The sequence below is a fragment of the Rhinopithecus bieti genome, unplaced genomic scaffold, assembly GCF_001698545.2.
Source record: "Rhinopithecus bieti isolate Rb0 unplaced genomic scaffold, ASM169854v2 scaffold_39705, whole genome shotgun sequence".
NCBI lineage: Eukaryota > Metazoa > Chordata > Mammalia > Primates > Cercopithecidae > Rhinopithecus > Rhinopithecus bieti.
The window spans coordinates 1031539-1052162 of NW_016816813.1; the positions used below are offsets into that span (position 1 = coordinate 1031539).

Genomic DNA, 20624 nt, shown 5'->3' on the forward strand with positions numbered 1-20624 from the left:
TAATAATTTCTTTTTTTTTTTTTTGAGACGGAGTCTCGCTCTGTCGTTCAGGCTGGAGTGCAGTGGCGTGATCTCCACTCATTGCAACCTCCGCCTCGTGAGTTCAAGTGATTTTCCTGCCTCAGTCTCCCGAGTAGCTGGGACTACAGGCACCCGCCACCACGCCCAGCCAATTTTTGTATTTTTAGTAGAGACAGGGTTTCACCATATTGGCCAGGCTGGTCTTGAACTCCTGACCTCGTGATCCACCCGCCTCGGCCTCCCAAAGTGCTGGGATTACAAACATGAGCCACCACGCCCAGCCAAAATAATAATTTTTTAAAGCTAGGATACAGTATGATTGTATGCTGATAGGAACATTCAAGGATATAATGAAATGTTAATGATGTGGGGAAAGGGAGAGAAACTGCTAGTGAATTTAAATTGCACTGGGTAGGCAAGAGGGAATGGGATCTAGTGCGTACGTGGAGGAAGTGACTACAGGCTAAGAGGAGAAGGCAAAAGAATGTCCATGCAGGGGCTGGTACGAGGACAGATGTCGTATGACTGAGAAGTTCATATTTTATTGCTTTAATTTCCCAGTGATGTGGAAATAAGGACAATGTCTGAGAAGATGGGGGAGGAAATGCCAGAATATTGATAGAAAAGATGTGAAAAATACATCTAGGAAAGTGGAAGAACAAGAGACTCTGGAAATGCAGTATGACTGGCCTCACTGTGGTCATGAATTTAAGGTGAAAACAGCATGGCTGTGTCTTTTTGTCCAGTGACATTCAGCTGTCAGGTACTGGCACTGAAAAGTGGAAACAGATTTAACCAGGGTTGAACACTTTTCCCAAGCGGAATAAGACAGGGGCAAGGAAGTGAAAAGTGTATTGAAGAGAATGATTATAATGATTGAGAAGAGAATGTATGTCGGGTAAGGGGGAGAAAATGGACTTCAAGATGAAAAGAGAAAGAGACTTCTGCTTCCAATCATGACAGAATAACAGGAACCAGATTTTCCCTCCTGCCTAAACAACTAGAAAACCAAAAGGCAGGGCAGGACAGTGCTTCCTGAGAAAAGAAAAACAAATGAGGTGAGTGCTACAAATGTCCAAACATACTGCCTAGAAGAGTGTCTCCAGGCCTCATCACAAGGAGGGTAAACCCAAACAGCGGCTGGTGGTTTCACTACGTTTAAGAGACAGAGTTCCGAGTTTGAAAAGGCTGAGGTGACTAGAATTCGTGGCACCAAGGGAGCTCTGGATATCTACAGAGAAGGCCCCTGCAGCCTGTGGCTGAGTACTAACCTGTACCTGGGTGTGAGAAAACTATATGAGACGGGGGAAAGAACCATTAGGAAGGAATGGGCAGAACAATCAGCAGAGCGCATACAGGGCCAGAAACAGTTAGTGTTGCCACCAGCCAGAGTGGAAACACTCCTTAAAGTGCCAGGCATTGGGTAGAGTCCACAGAAAGTTACTGAGTCTACAGTGGAGCCAAAGTAGCCCTACTCTGAGTGGTATTCTGGACACACTCTAACAAAACTTAAAGGTAAGCTTCAAAAGGATCAAACTGATTCCAAGCTACCTAACTGAATCACAGCCAAATCCAAAACTATTTAGAGAAAATTTTTAAAATCAGGCCCCTAAAACATATACTCACAGTGTCTGACATCCAGTTAAAAACTACCAAACATGCAAAGAAACAGCAAAATATAACCTATCACCAAGAGAAAAAAAAAACATCAAAAGAAGCTGACCCAGAAATGACACAGGTGTTACATTCAGTAAACAAGTCAGCTATTATACATATTCTATATGACCAAAAAGGTAGGGGAAGGCATGAACATCACAGAAATAAAATATTTTTAAAATGAATATCAGGTAAGCTGTGGAACATCAAATGACCTAACCTACACATAATTGGAATCTTGATGTAAGGGTATAGCGAATATTTGAAGAAAAATGCAAAAATGTTGTCTAATTTGATGAAAACTATAAACCACAGATATAAGACATTAAACAATAAGTTGGCAGAGTCAGTGAACTGAAGGCTTTAGTAATGGAGGTGGACTGTTGGAATAAAAGCACTAGAGAGTCAGAAAGACAGGGTGGTACCAAGTACATCAAGTAGGATGCTTGAAACTGAGATTATGGAAGGATGGAATTTAGCAAAAATCTATCATTTCTATTGTCTTTGTTTAATCATTTCACTGCAAGATTTTCTACTATTTTTTTCACTGCAAATATATGGCATTTCACTAATTGGGGATTATAAAGGCCAACAAATTTTGTACATGTGGTATTTATTGTATAAAATACTTCTTTTGATTTTCCTTACATTTCCATGAACACGAATGGTTTGAATATCTGACATCTGTAAATACATTTTAGTTCAGCATTTGTATCTTCTATTATTTAGCTTCACAATAATCTTCAGTGTAGATGTGTAAACCACTGCATCACTGTGATTATTTTATTTATAATATCTGACTGCTAATTATGTGTTAGGTGCTGTACTGTTCCAAATAGTTTACAAGTATTAATTAATCTTTATAACTATCCTATGTGTTCAGTGATATTATTCCTTTAATATTATTATTATTATTATTATTATTATTATTATTATTATTTTTGAGACAGGATTTTGCTCTGTTGCCTAGGCTAGAGTGCAGTGGCACAATCACAGCTCACTGCATGTTCAAACTCTTGGCCTCAAATGATCAGTAGCCCTCCTGCCTCAGCTTCCCAAACTGCTGGGATTACAGGTATGATCACTGTGCCTGGCCTATTCACATTTTATGCACACTGTACAACCTGAGATTAAGTTAGATTACTTGTCTAAAATTACAGGCAAAATAAGTGGCAGGTCAGGAAATCAAATCCAAGAAATTTAGCTCGGTTAAAGCCACGTTCTTAATTAACTATTCTCTGGTCCTTTCCTGGATAAGGAATGAATGGGCTTCTAATCCATGGGCCAGATCCAGCCCTTGACTTAATTTCGTCAGGCTTATAGAGTAACTGCAAAGACCTATGATTATAAAATTTAGTGACAATTATCTAGAAACCATACGGTGGAAACATCACTACGTAAGATACATTTCTTTTCAAACATGGTGTAGGAGGAGGAGGAGGACACTGTTTTCCAATAAGTTAAATATCTCTTTCCACTGAAATAAATTTCATACCACATTCCCTTTAAACTTTTCAGTTCCTTTTATAAAGGAAAAAAATTTCAAACAAATTCTAGCAATACTTGTATTTTTTGAAACCCAAACAAATAATTTTAAGGAAAAAGCAAAAATAATAAAACTGATAAAAGAGTTTAAACTTATTTTGGGGAGCTTGTCATTTATTACATTTATTCATTGAACAAACACCTGAGACTCTACTGTGCACCAGCGCACATAAGTGAAAAGTCCTCAAGCAGCTCTCATTCTAGTATAGTGTTCCTTTAACTGTAGTACACGGACTCCCGAAGGGTCCCAGTACATATTCTTTGTTTTTTTCTTTTTTCAAATACTAACTTGAACCAGACACCCAAGATACATTCTTAAGACTCAATCTGTAAAAGAATTTTAAAATGTTGTTTCTGTTTTAAAATCTAATAAAATATTAATACAAGTAGAAATCTGAACTGCTCATATGACCTTAAAACTAAGCACTAACCATAAAGGGAAAAAAATTTATAAACTGCACTATATTAAAATTAACATTAGCCATTAAAAGACACCATTAAGGGACTGAAAAGGCAGCCCACAGAATGGAGGAGATATTGCCTTTTTTTTTTTCTTTAATACAGAATTTTGTTCATTGCCCAGGCTGGAGTGCAATGGCAAGATCTTGGCTCACCACAACCTCTGCCTCCCTGGTTCAATGATTCTCATTCTCCTGCCTCAGCTTCCTAAGTAGCTGGGATTACAGGCATGCGTCGCCATGCCCAGCTAATTTTGCATTTTTAGTAGAGGTGGGGTTTCATCATGTTGGTTAGACTGGTCTCGAACTCCTGACCTCAGGTGATCCACCTGCCTCGGCCTCCCAAAGTGCCAGGATTACAGGTGTGAGCCACCACACCAGGCTAGGAAAGGATATTTCTAATACGTATATCCAAAAAAGGCTCTCATCCAGAATATGTAAAGAACCAAAAAATCCATAAGAAAAGCAAAACAACTCAATTTTATAATTGACTTTTTTTTTAGAGATAGGGTCTTGCTGTCACCTAGGCTGGAGTGCAGTGGCACCATCATTGCTCACTGTAGTCTTGAACCACTGGCTCAGAGAAAGCTAGAAAATTTATATCTCAAAAGCACAGAGCTAAGGCTTCAGGCCTAAATACTGTACCATCATTTGCCCAAACCAAGGAGGGAGGGTGGATTACAGAAGAATAACTTAATTTTTAAAAATGTGTTTGGGTCCTGTGTTAATTGGCTTAGAAAAAAAAAAGTGTTTGGGGTGGGGGTAGGTGTTATCAGCCAGAAATACAAGATGTTATATAGATCTTTCTAGAACATATTATTGCTTAAAAAAATGCACATCCCCCATTGAAATTTAAGTGTGCATTTTCAAGCAATTAGTGCATCTGTAACAATCCCACTTTACTAGGTTATGAATAAAAGAGCAGATATATAATGGTGTAGAAATATAATATTTGGTATCATGTTAAAAAATAAGAATGTTTAAACACAAGAATGTAAACAAAAATAGAAAAATCCACTGGCTTGCAAAATGATTCAAATACAATCATTTTTAAGTAATTCACTTACTTTACAACAAAATAATACAAATGTTGACCTATTGGTTTGCCCTGAAAACACCCAGAAATCCCTACATAACTCTAGGGACAAAAACATACCACATGAAATTATAGAAGCAATATTATGGCAATATTTTAATGATGTCAAATGTTTAAAAGAAAACATTTAAAAGAAAACAGAGCAGCTCATGCATATAATCTCAGCATTTTGGGAGACCAAGGTGGGAGGATCACTTGAGGCCAGGATTTCAAAACCAGCCTGGGCATCATAGCAAGACCCCATCTCTAAGAATGGATGGGTGAATGGATGGATGGATGGATGGATAGACAGACAGACAGATATAGGTAGAGAGAGAGAGAGAGAGAGCGAGCGAGCGATAGATAGATAGAAGGATGGACGGGCATGGTGGGGCACACCTGCAGTCATAGCTACTCCAGAGGCTGAGGCGTGACAACTGCTTGGGCCCAGGAGTTCGAGGCTGCAGTGAGCTATGATCATGCCACTGCATTTCAGACTGAGGAACAAAAGTGAGACCCTATCTCTGAAAAATAAATAAATAACTGGGCGGCGTGGCTCATGCCTGTAATCCCATTACTGCGGGTGGTCAAGGTGGAAGAATCACTTGAGTCCAGGAGTTTGAAACCAGCCTGGGCAACATGGTGAGAACTCATCTCTACAAAAATAACATAACATAACATAAGATAACAATGTATCATAAAATAAAATATTAGCTGGGTGTGGTGGTGGACTACTACTCCAGAGGCTGAGGCAAGAGCACTGCTTAAGTTCAGGAATTCAAGGCTGCAGTGAGCTATGATCATGCCACTGCACTCCAGCCTGAGTGGCAGAGTAAGAAAAATAAAATTTAAAATAAAAATAAAATTGAAAATAAAACAAAGAAACAAAGAATTTGTTATTATTGCTGTATATCTTGCTACATCTTGCTTATGACAAAGGTTTAAGAAAAGCTAAGGTGAAAAGACAAGCTGAAGGAAAAGCAAGAAATAATGGCATCCACAGAATTAATGGCATTTTTTTTTATCACCTTACTTTTACATGCCCATAACATTTTGAACAACACACAACCACAGGTTAGTTGTTTTAAGATTTGTGAAGTTCCCACCACACTGATTGTGGATTACAGCCATGCGTCACTTAATTCTGAGAAATGCATCGTTAAGCAATTTCATCGTTGTGTGAAAATAACAGCATGTACTTACACAAATCTAATGGTAGAGCCTACTACACACTTAAGCTATATGGTATAGTCTATTATCCTAGGCTACCAACCTATACAGCATGTAACTGTACTGAAGCTGGAGGCAATTAGAACAAAATGGTAAGTATTTGTGTATCTAAACACAGAAAAGGTACAGCAAAAATACAGTATGAAAAATAAAAAATGGTACACCTAAATCGGGCACTCACCATGAACAGAGCCTGCAGGACTGGAAGATGCTCTAGGCGAGTCAGTGAGTGAGTGGTGAATGCATGTGAAGGCCTAGGGCATTACCATATATTACTGTACACTTTATAAACACTTAGGCTATGCTAAATTATACAAAATGTTTTCTTCAATAATAAATTAATTTAGGCTTATCGTAACTTTTAACTTTAAAACCTTTCCTCTTTTGGAAAACTTGTTGACTTTTTTATAAATAACACTTATCTTGAAACACAAACACATGGCCTCTAATCCTAGCCCTTTGGGAAGCTGAGGTGCAAGGATCACTTGAGCTCAGGAGTTTGAGACCAGCCTAGGCAACATGGTGAGACCTTGTCTCTATTTTAAGAAAAAGCCAACAAAAAAAATCACAAACACATTATACAGCTGCACAAACATATTTACTTTCTTTACACCCTTATTCTATAAACTTTTCTATTAAAAAAGGTTTTTTATTTTTAAACTTTTTCATTAAAAACTAAGACAGACACACACAGTAGCCTAGGACTCCACAGCGTCAGGATAATCACCACCACTGTCTTCAACCTTCACATCTTGTCCCACTAGAAAGTCTTCAGGAACACTACCCTGAATGGCGCTGTCATCTATGATAACAAGGCCTTCTTCTGGAATGCCTCCTAAATGACCTGACTGAAGCTATTTTACAGTTAACTTTTAAACTTATTAGAGGGTACACACTCTAAAAAAACAATAACAAGTATATAACCGTAAATGTACTACTACAGTTTGGATGTTTGTCCACCAAGTCTCACGTTGAAATTTGATCCCCGATATTGTAAGCGGGCCTAATGAAAAGTGTTGGGTCATGGTGGTGGATCCCTCATGAACAGATTAACGATAGTGGGGGTGGGGGCAGAGTGGTGAGCAGTGAGTTCTCACTCTGTTAGTTCCCTGACAGCTGGTTGTTAAAAAGAGTCTGGTAGCTCTCCCCGCTCTCCTGCTTCCTTTCTTGCCATGTGATCTCTACACACACAGGATCCCCTTCACCTTCTGCCATGAGTAGAAGCAGGCTGAGGACCTCACCAGCCTACAGAACTGTGGGCCAAATAAATCTTTTCTTTATAAATTACCCAGTCTCAGGTATTCCTTTATAGCAACACAAATGGACTAAGATATACATAAATCAGTAACACAGTCATTTATTATTATTAGAACAATAATTTTATCAGCCTATTATCTAAGGATTATGTACTATATACAATTATATGTGCTAGACTTTTATAAGAGTGGCAGCACAATAGGTTCAAGTACACCAGCATCGCCACAGACATAAGTGATATGTTACTGCACTACTACATTACAAACATTGCCAGACAATAGGAAGTTTTTAGCTCCCACTATAATCCTATAAGACCACCATTATATATGTGATCCGTTGTTGACCAAAACATCAATATGCAGTAAATGACTGTATATCCAATTAATGGCACTCTAATAACTTTACCAAAGGAAGCCAGTTGGCATATTTTAGATAATTCATGTAAATTATGAGGTTAGCTATTTGTATATGTGCTGCCGAAGCGAGCACGAGGTTATTTAGCTATTTGAATGTGTGGGTTCCCTTACTGTTTATGAAGCCACTATTGCTCCCAGTTACGTGATTTTAAAACCCCATTTGCCAATTCCCACTATCCAAAAGAATCAAACTACTGTACAGTTGTCCCTTTGTATAGGTGGGGAAATGATTCTAGCACCCACCTCACCCCACCCCACCCCACCCCACCCCTCGGGACACCAAAACCCATAGATGTTCAAGTCCCTGATATAAAATGTCACAGCATTTGCTTATTACCCATGCACATCCTGCCATATACTTTATATCATCTCTAAATTACTTATAATACCTACTATAGTGTAAATGCTATGAAAATAGCTGCTATACTGTATTGTTTAGGGAATTATAAGAAAAAAGATCTGTACATATTCAATACAGATGCAATTTTTTTCCTGAGGTTTTTTTTCAGATTACTGCTATTTATAGATACAGAAACTGAGGCGCAGAGATGTTAAGTAACTTGCCCAATATCACACAGCTAGCAAATGGCAGAACCTGGAGACCAACCCAAGCAGTGTGGCTCCAGAGGCTGAGCTCATAACCACTGTTATATTGCAAGTACACTACTTGCATCTATTAGGGATTCATAAAACCTTTCTTATATCAACAAAAGTGAGGTGGCTTAATAAAAATAAATGTGTGCAGGTGCCATACTAAGTGCATATATGTGATGTTTCTCTTTTTTTTTTTTGAGATATAGTCTCACTCTGTCACCCAGGCTGGAGTGCAATGGAGTGATCTCGGCTCACTGCAACCTCTGCCTCCTGGGTTCACGTGATTCTCCTGCCTCAGCCTCCCGAGTAGCTGGGAATACAGGCATGTGCCATCACGCTCAGCTAATTTTTGTCTTTTTTTAGTAGAGATGGGGTTTCACCATGTTGGCCAGGCTGGTCTTGAACTCCTGACCTCAGGTGATCCGCCTGCCTCAGCCTCCCAAAGTGCTGAGATTATAGGCATGAACCATCGCGCCTGGCCTTTTCTGAGTATTTTTAATCTTTGGTTGGTTGAATCCATAGACATGGAACTCATGAATACTGAGGGCTGATTATATATATTTGAATACCAGCAATTCTCACTACTGCAATTTTCACTATGTTCCAGCCACAGCAACCTTTTAAAGATGTTCCTCAAACAGGCCAAGCTCATCACTGCACCTCAAGACCTTTGCCTTAGAATGTAGATCATTCAGGTCTCAGTTCCAATGTTACCTCAGAGATGCCTCCCAAACCAACCTAAGAAAAATGCCCTTCCTCCATTCCTCTCTGCACAACCAGAGACAAAGTCTTGAGATGGTAGAAGAGACACTCTGATTGGCTATGAGACTGAAATTTTAATTTGGAATAACCAGACTTTTAAGAAAAGCCCAGGAAAGCTATGGGATTTGGCTGAAATGTCAACATGTGGCAGAGAAAGAACATTCAACAAAAAACAGTCAAACGCAGTTTTTTGGGGAAAAATTATTTTCTGTTGTAAATAAGTGAGTAAAATAGTGGCTCCACCTTCCGAACACTCTTTCTTTTTTTTTTTTTTTGAGACAGTGTCTCACTCTGTCGCCCAGGCTAGAGTGCAGTAGCATGAACATTGCTTACTGCAGCCTTGATCTTCTGTGCTCAAGCAATCCTCCTGCCTCAGCCTCCCATGTAGCTGAGACTACAGGCATGTACCAAATGTACCAACATGCCTGGATAATTCTTAAATTTTTTGTAGAGACGAGCTCTTACCATGTTGCCCAGACTGGTCTTGAACTCCTGGGCTCAAGCGATCTTCCCACCTGGGCTCCTCAAAATGCTGAAATTACAGGCGTGAGCCTCCGCATCTGGCTTTGAACATCTTATCATGTTGTTCTCACTACTACCCTAATTACCAGCAAAAACTATGCAAGTGTATTCTTTATGTCTTTAGTGTCAGTATTCATCCATCAGGATATAAGCTCCAAAGTCTAAGAACTTTGTCATATTCACTGACACTTTTTTTTTTGGAGACAGGGTCTTGCTTTGTCGCCCAGTCTGGAGTACAGTGGTGTAATCTCAATTCACTGCAGCCTCAACCTCCTGGGCTCAAGCAAGTCTCCCAACTCAGCCTTCTGAGTAGCTAGAACTACAACTGTACACCACGACCCCCAGGTATTTTTTAAATTTTTTTGTAGAGACGAGTTTCACCATGTTGTTCAGGGTGGTCTAAAACTCCTGGGCTCAGGTAATCCACCCACCTCAACTCCCAAAGTGCTTGGATTACAGGTGTGAGCCACTGTGCCCAGCCTAACTGACATTTAAAATGGTATCCAGTACACCTTAAATGCTCAGATTTTTATGGAATGAACAAACTCCAGTTACACAGATCAATTACCTTTGATACTATTTGTATGTACTCCATGGATATGACCAACTTTTTTTTTAATTTTTATTTTTGTAGAGGTGGTAGGTCTTGCTATGCTGCCCAGTCTAGTCTCCAACTCCTGGCCTCAAGTGATCCTCCTGCCTCAGCTTCCCAAAGTGTTGGGCATGAGCCACTGCATCCAGCCTCTGACCAAAGTTTTAACCTGAGCTGTATCCTGCTTTTTTTGTTGTTGCTGTTTTTTGTTTTTTGTACAAATGGGGTTGCCCAGGCTGGTATCAAACTCCTGGCCTCAAGGAATATTCTCATCTTGGCCTCCCAAATCACTGGGATTACAGGCGTGAGTTACTGCACCCAGCCCTGCTTTCTTTACAGAGCATATCAGGCATCTATTTCCTCCACCTACTAACCAAGGCAGGAGGCAAATGGCTTTTAATGACAACTGGGTTCACCAGGACACTAGGCAAATATTTATTAAGAGAAACCTCAGGTAGGCATTGTAGCTCACGCCTGTAATCCCAGCACTTTGGGAGGATGGGGCAGATTGCTTGAGCCCAGGAAATCCATATCTGGGCAACATGGCAAAACCCTGTCTCAAAAAATTCTTTTGAATGAGCTGGGCATGATGGTGTTGCACCTGTGGGAGGATGAGGTGGGAGGAACACCTGAGCCTGAGGAGGTCAAGGCTGCAGGGAGCTAATTGCACCACTGTACTCCAGACTGGGGGACAGAGTGAGACCCTGTCTCAACAGAAAAGGAAAAGAAAAAGAAAAGAGAAAAGGAAAGAAAAACCTCTCTGGCTGACTGGCTCTTTTGCTCATACCTGTAATCCCAGCACTTTGGGAGGCCTATACAGGAAGATCCCTGGAGCTCAGGAGTAGAGACCAGTCTGGGCAATATGGTGAGATCCCATCCCTATAAAAAATTAGCCAGGCCTAGTGTGGTATGTGCCCGTAGTTTCAGCCACTCAGGAAGCTGAAGTGGGAGGATCGCTTGAGCCTGGGAGATGAAGACTGAAGTGAGCCATGATCATGCCACTGCACTCCAGTTTGTGTGAGAGTTAAACCTCCTCTCAAAAAAAACAAAACAAAACAAAACCTCTCTTTTACTAGAAAGATGCCTAGTATCCTCTTTCTACCTTCCAGCAGTCTAACATTCCCCTCCTCTAATCCACTGAAAAATGACTGATCAAAATTTATCCTGAGCTGCCACTTCCTTTTAGAAGTTTTATTTAACATACATCACCTCCAGATTATGGTAATTGTTCAATCATTTATTTTCATAGAACATGAAAGATTCTACCATTTACATGTATCATAAAGTTTTACAGTTACTGATTAGTCCACTATTCCCTCTCCCATTCCTTCCCATGACCAACAGAGACACCCCTGAAATTCGTTTCCTCCCTAGGCTGTGTCAAATGCAACCACCTCTCTAGGACAGTACACTGAAGTAGGGGAAGGCCGCTCTAAGGTTCATGTCCCTCTTAGATGTGCCTTTCAAGAGGGCAATTTCTATCAACCCAATGAAAAACTGACAAGTTCTTAATGAGGTTCTCATTTATACTTAACTAGACATATTAAAAAGAATTCTCTGGTTATATATCTTAACCAAATTCACCAACAATATTCAAATCTTTGTATCACATCCATATTCCTCGCCAAACATGATCCTGACTCTGTGCTTTCACACTGGCTGTTCCTTCTAGAAGGAACTCTTCTAAATATGTACATGACTTGCTCCCTTGCTTCATTCTGGTCTTACCTCAAATACCATCTCCTCAGAGGCATTCCCTCACTATCTTATCAAAAATAAGCCAGATGCAGTGGCTCACGCCTATAATCCCAGCACTTTGGGAGGCTGAGGCAGGCAGATCACTTGAGGTCAGGTGTTCAAAACTAGCCTGGCCAATATGGTGAAACTCCGTCTCTACTACAACTGCAAAAATTAGCTGAGCTTGGTGGTGGGCACCTGTAATCCCAGCTACTCGGGAGGCTGAGACAGGAAAATTGCCTGAACCCAGTAGGTGGAGGTTGCAGTGAGCCAAGATCATGCCATTGCACTCCAGCCTGGGCAAGCGAGCAAGACCCTGTCTCAAAATAAATAAATAAATAAATAAAATAATAATAATAATAATAATAATAGTACTGAGCACTCTACTCTCTCCTTTACCCTGGTTGTTTTTCTTCATAGTACCTATCACAACTTGAGCTACAGTATGTATTTAACTGTTTATGTTTATTGTCTCTCTTCCCAACAAAAATGTAAATTACACAAGGGCAGGAGCTGTCTGCCTAGTTCATCCTTTTCTACATAGAATTAGGAAATATTAAATTCTTGTTCAGTGAATAAATTTATTTCCCATAGACTTAATTATTCCTGGTATGGTTATGGTTTCAATGAACAAGATGTCACTGGCACAAATGCCCCTCATCCATGGCCATCTCACAAGCAGAGTATAAATACACTGAAAATGGAAGTAATAACTTTTATGTGTAAAAGCCAAAAATAGATTGACGGCTTGAGAGTACCTCTGCTCACATATTTTTCAAATATTCCTCAGTAACTATAGAACTTTATTTCAAACCCCCTTGCCTAGCACTGAAGGCCCTTTATAATCTGACCCGACTTCCCTTTTACTCCTATCCCTCTTGCTGTTTCCCTGTATTCTGGGTTTCTATGCTGCAACAATCCCAAGGAACACTATTCATACAGAATATCTAACACAACATGCAGCCCTCCTTACACTGCAGCCAAACTGATCTAGCCTAGATTCCTGCCAAATTTTCTCCTAATTACCACCTACAAAAAGTTTACCCATTATTCAAAATCCAGCTCCAACACTTTCTTCATAAAATTTTCACTGATCATCCCACCAGAAATTATTTCCTCAATCTGTGAGGGAGCATAGAGCAATTGGTAACACATCTGAAACCTTTGCCTTACAGTAAATCATTAGTAACTTTTAATCTCCTTCAGTACATGGCAAATTCCCAAAGAGCATGGACATTGTTCTATATATCTTTGCATTCTCCATGGTGCCTTGCACACGGGTGTCAATAAAGTTATTTTAATAATGAATAAATTCTACAGACACTTTTTATTGTTGTTGTTTTATAGAAACAGGGTCTTGCTATATTGCCCAGGTTGGCCTCAAGTAATCCTCTCACCTCATCCTCCCAAGGTGCTGGGATTACAGGCATGAGCCACCACACCTGGCCTCTATACACACTCTGAATCACTGCTTTACATTTCCATTTTCTTTCCTCTTAAAGGATAAACAAAACTTCCACTGAGAGAAGAGAAGTAGTATGAATCATATTTCAGTTTAATGTTTGATTTCTCTTGTGGTTCGGTTATACACTACTGCCTTCTTGTGACTCCATCTCACTAGATCCAACTAGAAAGGGACAGAATGAGAGTTAAGAGTTAGTTATTAGGCAGAAAATGATCTCTGGCATGCTAGTGAGCCAACAAGTAACCAGCCAGGTAGGGGTGTGTGCACACACATGTATGAGAGAGAGACAGACGAGAGACAGAGAGAGAGGATACTAGTTGTTATTAGGAGAAGACCCAGCTGGAAAGATCTCAAATAATTTAAATCATCAAAGGTATCTGAACAGGAAAGTGATATGGTGAGAATTGCATTTTGATCTAGAGCTCAGATCAGAGCTAAGAGATAAAAATAGTGAAATCATGGGAGTTAAGACTGTCCCAGAAAAAAACATACAAAGATAGAAAAGGGCTGAAGATAAAATCCTGGGAAATAATTCTATTGGGGACAAGGGAGAGAAGTCAGTGAAAAACAAAGGTGATTTGAGAGACAGCAGACCAAGAAGGGAATGTCATAAAAACCAAAAGAGAAGCAGAGGTAAAGAGCAATAATGCCAGAAAAGAGGATAAATATTATCAGAGAAGAATCTCATTTGATAATCAGGAGGTTGCTAATGCTTTTATGACTGACAGGTTCTATACAACTGGGTAGGAGAGAAGAGTGAGCCATATTACAGTAAGTTAAAGGGCTAAGAATTATAAAGGCAGCAAATGGGGGCTGCTTTTCCAAGAACTGTGACAGTGAGAAATGGACAAAAGTTTGAGTTAGAGGCAGAGTAAAAGTTCATATGATGAGGAGGCAGAGTGCAGGGGCTCACACCTGTAATCCCAATACTTTGGGTGGCCGAGGCAGGTAGATCACTTGAGGTCAAGAGTTTGAGACCACCCTGGCCAACATGGTAAAATCACGTCTCTACTAAAAATTCAAAAATTAGCTGGGTGTGCTGCTGTGTGCCTGTAATCCCAGCTACTCAGGAGGCTGACGCAGGAGAATTGTTTGAATCCGGGAGGCGGAGGTTGCAGGGAGTGGAGATCCCACCATTGCACTCCAGCCTGGGCAACAAGAGTGAAACTCTTGTCTCTAAAAAAAAAAAAAAGTTTATATGAGGCAACCCATGAACTTTCTTATAGGCATAGGAGTGAGAAAAACGGGAAACTGAAAAAAAAAAAAAGAGGGGACATACCACCAAGTCCTGGGGGGAAGATGAGGACTGAACAAGAACAAGCAGGAGACAATTTGGGAGGTAGCATGGAACAGAGGAGAATACAGGAGAAACAAGAAAAATGTGTGGTATCGACCAAGGAAGTTAAAGGCACTTCAAATAGCTGGGTAATGTAACGTGCTAAGAATTAAGAGGGGAGCCGGGTGCAGTGGCTCACGCCTGTAATCCCAGTACTTTGGGAGGTCGAGGCGGGCGGATCATGAGGTCAGGAGATTGAGACCATCCTGGCTAACACAGTGAAACCCCATCTCTACTAAAAATACAAAAATTAGTCAGACGTGGTGGTGGGTGCCTGTAGTTTCAGCTACTCAGGAGGCTGAGGCAGGAGAATGGCATGAACCCAGGAGGCTGCAGTGAGCCGAGATAGCGCCACTGCACTCCAGCCTGGGCGACAAAGCGAGAGTCTGTCTCAAAAAAAAAAAGGGGGGGGGGGGTTGTGAGGCTTAGCAAAAAAAGGTTTAAACAATTGCTGTTTGGAGTAGAACAATGAACTGGAAATGAAAAAAATGAGCACTAAGGGCCAAGATGATAATTGCAAAAGAAAAGGAATAATCACAATTACATGTTCAAAGTAATCTAAAACAGAAGATAAAATTATAATATCAGATCCCTACGAACGTTCTACAGACACACTTTCTAAGGAAAAACAACAAAGACAAAGTAGTTATATGGAAAGGTTTTCAGAAATATAAACCCCTAAGCAGTTGATAACTGTATATGTCAAAATGTGCTACACAAATCTTTACATAGCTGAAAGACTTCTAAGATCCAGCAATAGTCCGCTTGCTTTAAACAGACAATAAAATTATTAGAGTCAAATTCCAATATTAAAAAAGAAAAGCAGCCTGACATGGTGGCTCACGCCAATAATGCCAGCACTTTGGAAGACAGAGGCAGGTGGATCATGAGGTCAAGAGATGGAGACCATCCTGGCCAACATGGTGAAACCGTTTCTACTAAAAATACAAAAATTAGCTGGATGTGGTGGCGCATGCCTGTAGTCCCCCCCACCACCAGCTACTCGGGAGGCTGAGGCAGGAGAATCACTTGAACCTGGGAGGTGGAGGTTGTAATGAACCAAGATCGCGCCACTGAACTCCAGCCTGGCAACAGAGCAAGACTCCATCTTAAACAAACAAACAAAAAAATTAAAAAGAAAGAAAAGCTGGTGATTTTTATGACATTGGCTTCTAACTTCTAAGTTACACATCAAGAAAGTTTTGAGCTATGTGTGATGGCTCAAGCCTGTAATCCCAGCACTTTGGGAAGCCAAGGCTGGCAGATGGCTTGAGCCTAGGAGTTCAAGACCAGCCTGGACAACACAGGGAAACCTCGTTTCCATAAAAAATTAGCCAGGTATGCTGGTGCACACTAGGACATGCTGGTCCCAGCTAGGAGGCTGAGGTGGGAGAATCACCTGAGCCCGGGAAGTTCAGGCTGCAGTGAACCGTCATTGTGCCACTGCACTCCAGCCTTGGCATCGGAGTAAGACTCTGTCCCTTGTCGCCAAGAAAAAAAAAGAAGAAAGTTTTGAATCTTTCAAAACATATTAGCTATGCTTTTGAACTCTGTGTCCTCCACAAATTCAATAAACTTAACTTTATTCAGCTTACTGATAAAGTAAGTAAGGACCTATACTTTCAGCACAACACTAAAGGCCTCCTTCAAGGACTGATTTATTATCCTTCATTATCATTCATTACCTGAACTATACCTTCAGGTATAGTTGTCTGACTGATAATGAATCAAATTCTAATAGTAGTCTCATCAAGCCCACACTTCTCCATTTTGACCATGGGACCTAATTTTGTCAAAATGCTCTGGTGAAATCTAACTGTACAATATCAAAGGCATTTTTCTAATGAACCAAGTTATTAATCCCATCAAAAATGGGTATGAGGCTAATTTAGCCACTCCCCAGCCAGTTCTGTCTCTATTCAAGGTAGCACCAGCCTTGAATTTAAATAATCCTACAAATTATGTTACAGAACTACCCTGCAGAGGTCTCACTACATTTCTCCCAAAGACAAACTTCAGTCTTCCCACTTGATGATTAGTTACTTTTTAATGTACAAATAGTCATCCATCCTCATCCTCGGTCTCACTTTCCAGTTTCAGTGATACGTGGTAAACCATGATCTGAAAATATTAGACAAAAAAAATTCCAGAAAGAAACAATGGGTTTTAAATTGCACATTCTGAGCACTGTGTTGAAATCTCCCACAGTCTGGCTCCATCCAGTATATCCATGTTGTATACCTTACTCTCCCATTAGTCACTTAGTAGCCCTCTTGGTAATCAGATCAGAAAAAACAGTATATATAAGGTTTGGTACTGTTCATGGTTTCAAGCATCCACAGGTGTCTTGGAATATATTCCCTGGGGTAAGTGGGGATGGTGGGTAGTGGGTAGCAGGGGCTACTATATAAGGCAATCCCTCATCACCTCCCAATGAGGATAGAAAAAGATTTTCTGGTCCACTTGAATACATAAACTTTTAGATATATATAGATAAAAGAATCAAATGTTCATTTATAATGTCTATTACATTATACATCTTTAAAATCATCTACTATATAAAATAATATTCATTTAGAAATTCAGCTTTTTCCCTTAATAAACATTTCATAAGACAATGTCATTGAATTTTTCCCAATGTATCATTGGCATCTGTCTTCATGTTCACCAGAGTGAGTCACTTACTAGATTTTTTTTTTCAAAGTATTATCACCTTCCCTTTATTTGTAAATGTTCAAGTTAAAACACTTTTTAAAATCTTGTGAGCTTTTAAACCTAAACCCTGAGTACCCGTTTTCTGTATATTCAGGCAGTTTTTCCATTCACAGGTCTGTGCTGTGGCTGTAGATTCAGAATTTCCACAAGGTAAGTACTTAACTAATCTGAACCAAAGTCGCCTCCACAGGTAAGTACTTAACTAATGTGGACCAAAGTAGCTTCTCCAAACAATCCTTTGTGAGGTTTTGTAAGGAGTAGAACAGTGACTTACTTTTCTGAGAGTTATTTTTGGGGAGAAAAAGACCTTGCTTTATATCCAGGTAATCAACAAGTCAAAATTTCGCAGAATCAGGGACAAAATTACTTCTTAAACACATTTCAATGAATAGCATAGATACTGTTTATGTAACCATACAGATGCAACAGGAGTCTTCAGAAATTAAACCAATTGTCTTTCCTTTTTTTTTTTTTCCATTCAGTCTCACAGAGCAGTGGCGTGATCATAGTTAACTATAACCTCTAACTCAGAATTATCAATAGCACCTATATTGTAGGAACACTGTGAATATTAATGTATCTAAAACAACCCTCCCACCTTGGCTTCTCAAAGAGCTGAGATTACAGGAGTGAGCCACTGTGCCCAGTCCACAAATTTTCTTTCTGAAGTAAAGCATGGGAATTTTGCTATACCATTATAAAAGAGAAAAGCAGAGTGGGATGGGTTACTCAATTCCCCTGAATTAGTTTTCTTAAAGAAAGAGGGGGAGTAGTTCTAATAATTTATTGTATTATACTAATTAAGTGCCAGGCACGGTTTTAAGCATTATAGATACATTACCTAATTTAATCTTCACAATGGTCCTATGATACAGGTGCTACTGATACTGCTGTCCTACTCATAAGGAAACTTGCCCAAAGTCATACAGCTTTTAAGTGGTGGCTATTCAGGGAGTCTAATTCCAGGGCCCCTCTCCCTTTCAAAAGGTGATATATACAGTACTCCCACCTCTTAGTAAAATTTGTTCTTCATTTTATGAGGCAGTCCCATCTGTTAGACAATCAAATATCAGTGGTCTAAAGAAGATAGGATGGTTAGGTTCCCACACATTTTCTTTTGTATTATTTTCTAGTATTCATCCACATTGCCTGAAGGCATGAGAGGTCTGAGGAAGAGGTGGTTCATCCTTTGTATTAGGCTGGTGCAAAAGTAACTGCGGTTTTTGCCATTAATATTATGTTCCCTGAGCTAATCAATACCCCCATTTCTGTCGTACTTTAAGGCAAATGATTAACTACTACAGATGCCTACACAGAACAGACTAGTTCCAAGTCTTCCTCATTCTTCTCCAAACTTTTTAACTGGTGGAGAATCTGCCCCTGTGGGCCTAGATCTCCCCTGCTATATAAAACTAACTTTAAACATTGTCTTTGACAAGGTAACTTTCCTGCGCCCTAAAACGATGGTATCGCTTCATCAGTTGTCATCTGGTTGTGCCCCGTAACGGGGATGGGGGTTAGGAAGCAGTTTCCTAAGAAAAAGGAAAAAGTTGAACTCAAGAATGGGAGAATTAGGAGGGAAGGTGTAACACGCAGAAAAGGGAGGAAGGGGGGTGGAGTGGGAGGCACTGCTGGTCTGACTTGGAATTTCGTGCAGAGAGAACGAGAACAGAAATGGAAGAACTGGGGGGTCGAGTCACTGAAACCTATTAGGCAGCATTTTCTTGGTTTTTCCTTTGATGCGTCTTAGACACTGCTTTACAAAAAACTGAGACCTAACAGTACTAACGGCCCACCTGGTCAGGACACCGCACGACCATTCATCTCCCGCTCCCAGCCAGAGCTGGTCCCTTGAAAGCATCGCTCCCTGCCAGCGCTCAGTCAGGCTTTTCTCCCAGCGGCCAGTCGGCGGGAGGGACCACCAGAGCCTGTCGACCCCAAGGCCACAGACCCGCGTTCCGGTTCTCGCCGGCTGCCACCGCGGCTTCCCTGCCAGTGGACAACCCCTGAACACTCCCACATTTCGCAGCTGAACCTGAACCATGCCTTTCCCGAAGAGCAGAACCCAGCGGCCACACAGTAAAATCCAAGCTGCAGTGAGGGTCTTACCTTTAACAGATTAGACGTCGCCATATTCCTTCAACTTGGACTCTCGCGAGACGACGCGAGAATTTGTGGCGCTCCCGGCCAGGCCTTGACCGGAGGCCGGAGTTCCCACCAGGGCCCAGGGCCCGCGGGCCCGCACCGGGGTGTGGCGGGCGCGGGGGCGGCGTGCCGACAGCGCTGACCTCGTCCCAAGCACCAGGAGCTTCCTCACTCTTGTCCCCTACATGGTCACCAGAGCTTCCCCACGCGAAAGACCTCATGCACGCGCTCAGGAAGACGGGAACGGCGAATGCTGCCGAGAAGGTAACGGGAGCCGACCTGACTTGGAAGAGGAAGCATCGACTCCACGCGCCTCCCCGACTCCCTCGGATTAGCCTTTGTGGTTGCACCCTCCGCGGCCACCCGCAACGAATTTAGCTCGGCTTAGGCCCGGCAGCTCAGGTTCTGCGGCCGCGTCACGTGACGCGAGGGCGGGGACGCGCTCGGGAGCGAGCGTGGGAGCCTGGAAGCCTCGGTGGGTCCCAAGGCCGCAACGAGGCCAGGACCGCGCCCTCTGCTGGCGGGACCTGGCGTTTTCCCGCACTCCTCCCCAAATCCCGGACTCGGTGTTAAGGGAGTTGCATTGCCGTGAAATGCTTAAAACAGCTGTCTTCAATAATTGGTGCATAGAATGCGCCCAGTAAATATGTGTTGAGTGCGCAAGCGTGTTGACTCTTAATATTTATATTCAAGAATGTCTGGCACTTAGATAAAATATTGTTAAGCGCTTTGGGAGGCCGAAGGGGGGGGATCACTTGAGGCCAGTTCAAGACCCTCATCTTTACAAAAAAGTTTGGGGGAAAAAAAAAAGATTGTTTAGGTAATGAATATTAATCTTTGATTTTCTGAAGGCACGTTATCCTAGAAGATCCTAAACTATAAGCCCGCAGGTTTTACCCCTTCAGACCACAAACCACTGGCCAATAAGAGAATATAATTTACATGTAGAACCTACAGGATACCTGGTATTGTATTATGCACGTTTACAAACAGCCTTCATACGGCCATAATGTGTAGAAATAAGTAAGAGCTCTTGACTAAAAGCAGAGAAGAGGGATGCACCTACTTAAAGAATCCAGTCAAGTAGTTAATACTTGT

At 41.1% G+C, this 20624-nt stretch overlaps 1 protein-coding gene across 1 annotated transcript in view; it reads right to left on the reverse strand.

The window, feature by feature from the left end:
- Nucleotides 1-20001, reverse strand: part of CUL5 (cullin 5) — a 79511-nt gene extending 59510 nt beyond the window's left edge. Inside the window, exon 1 of the mRNA XM_017855273.1 lies at nt 19491-20001. Within this exon, the coding sequence (XP_017710762.1) occupies nt 19491-19514 (24 nt within the window). The 5' untranslated portion in view covers nt 19515-20001. The remainder of the gene's footprint in view (nt 1-19490) is intronic.
- Between the last annotated feature and the right edge of the window lie 623 nt (nt 20002-20624).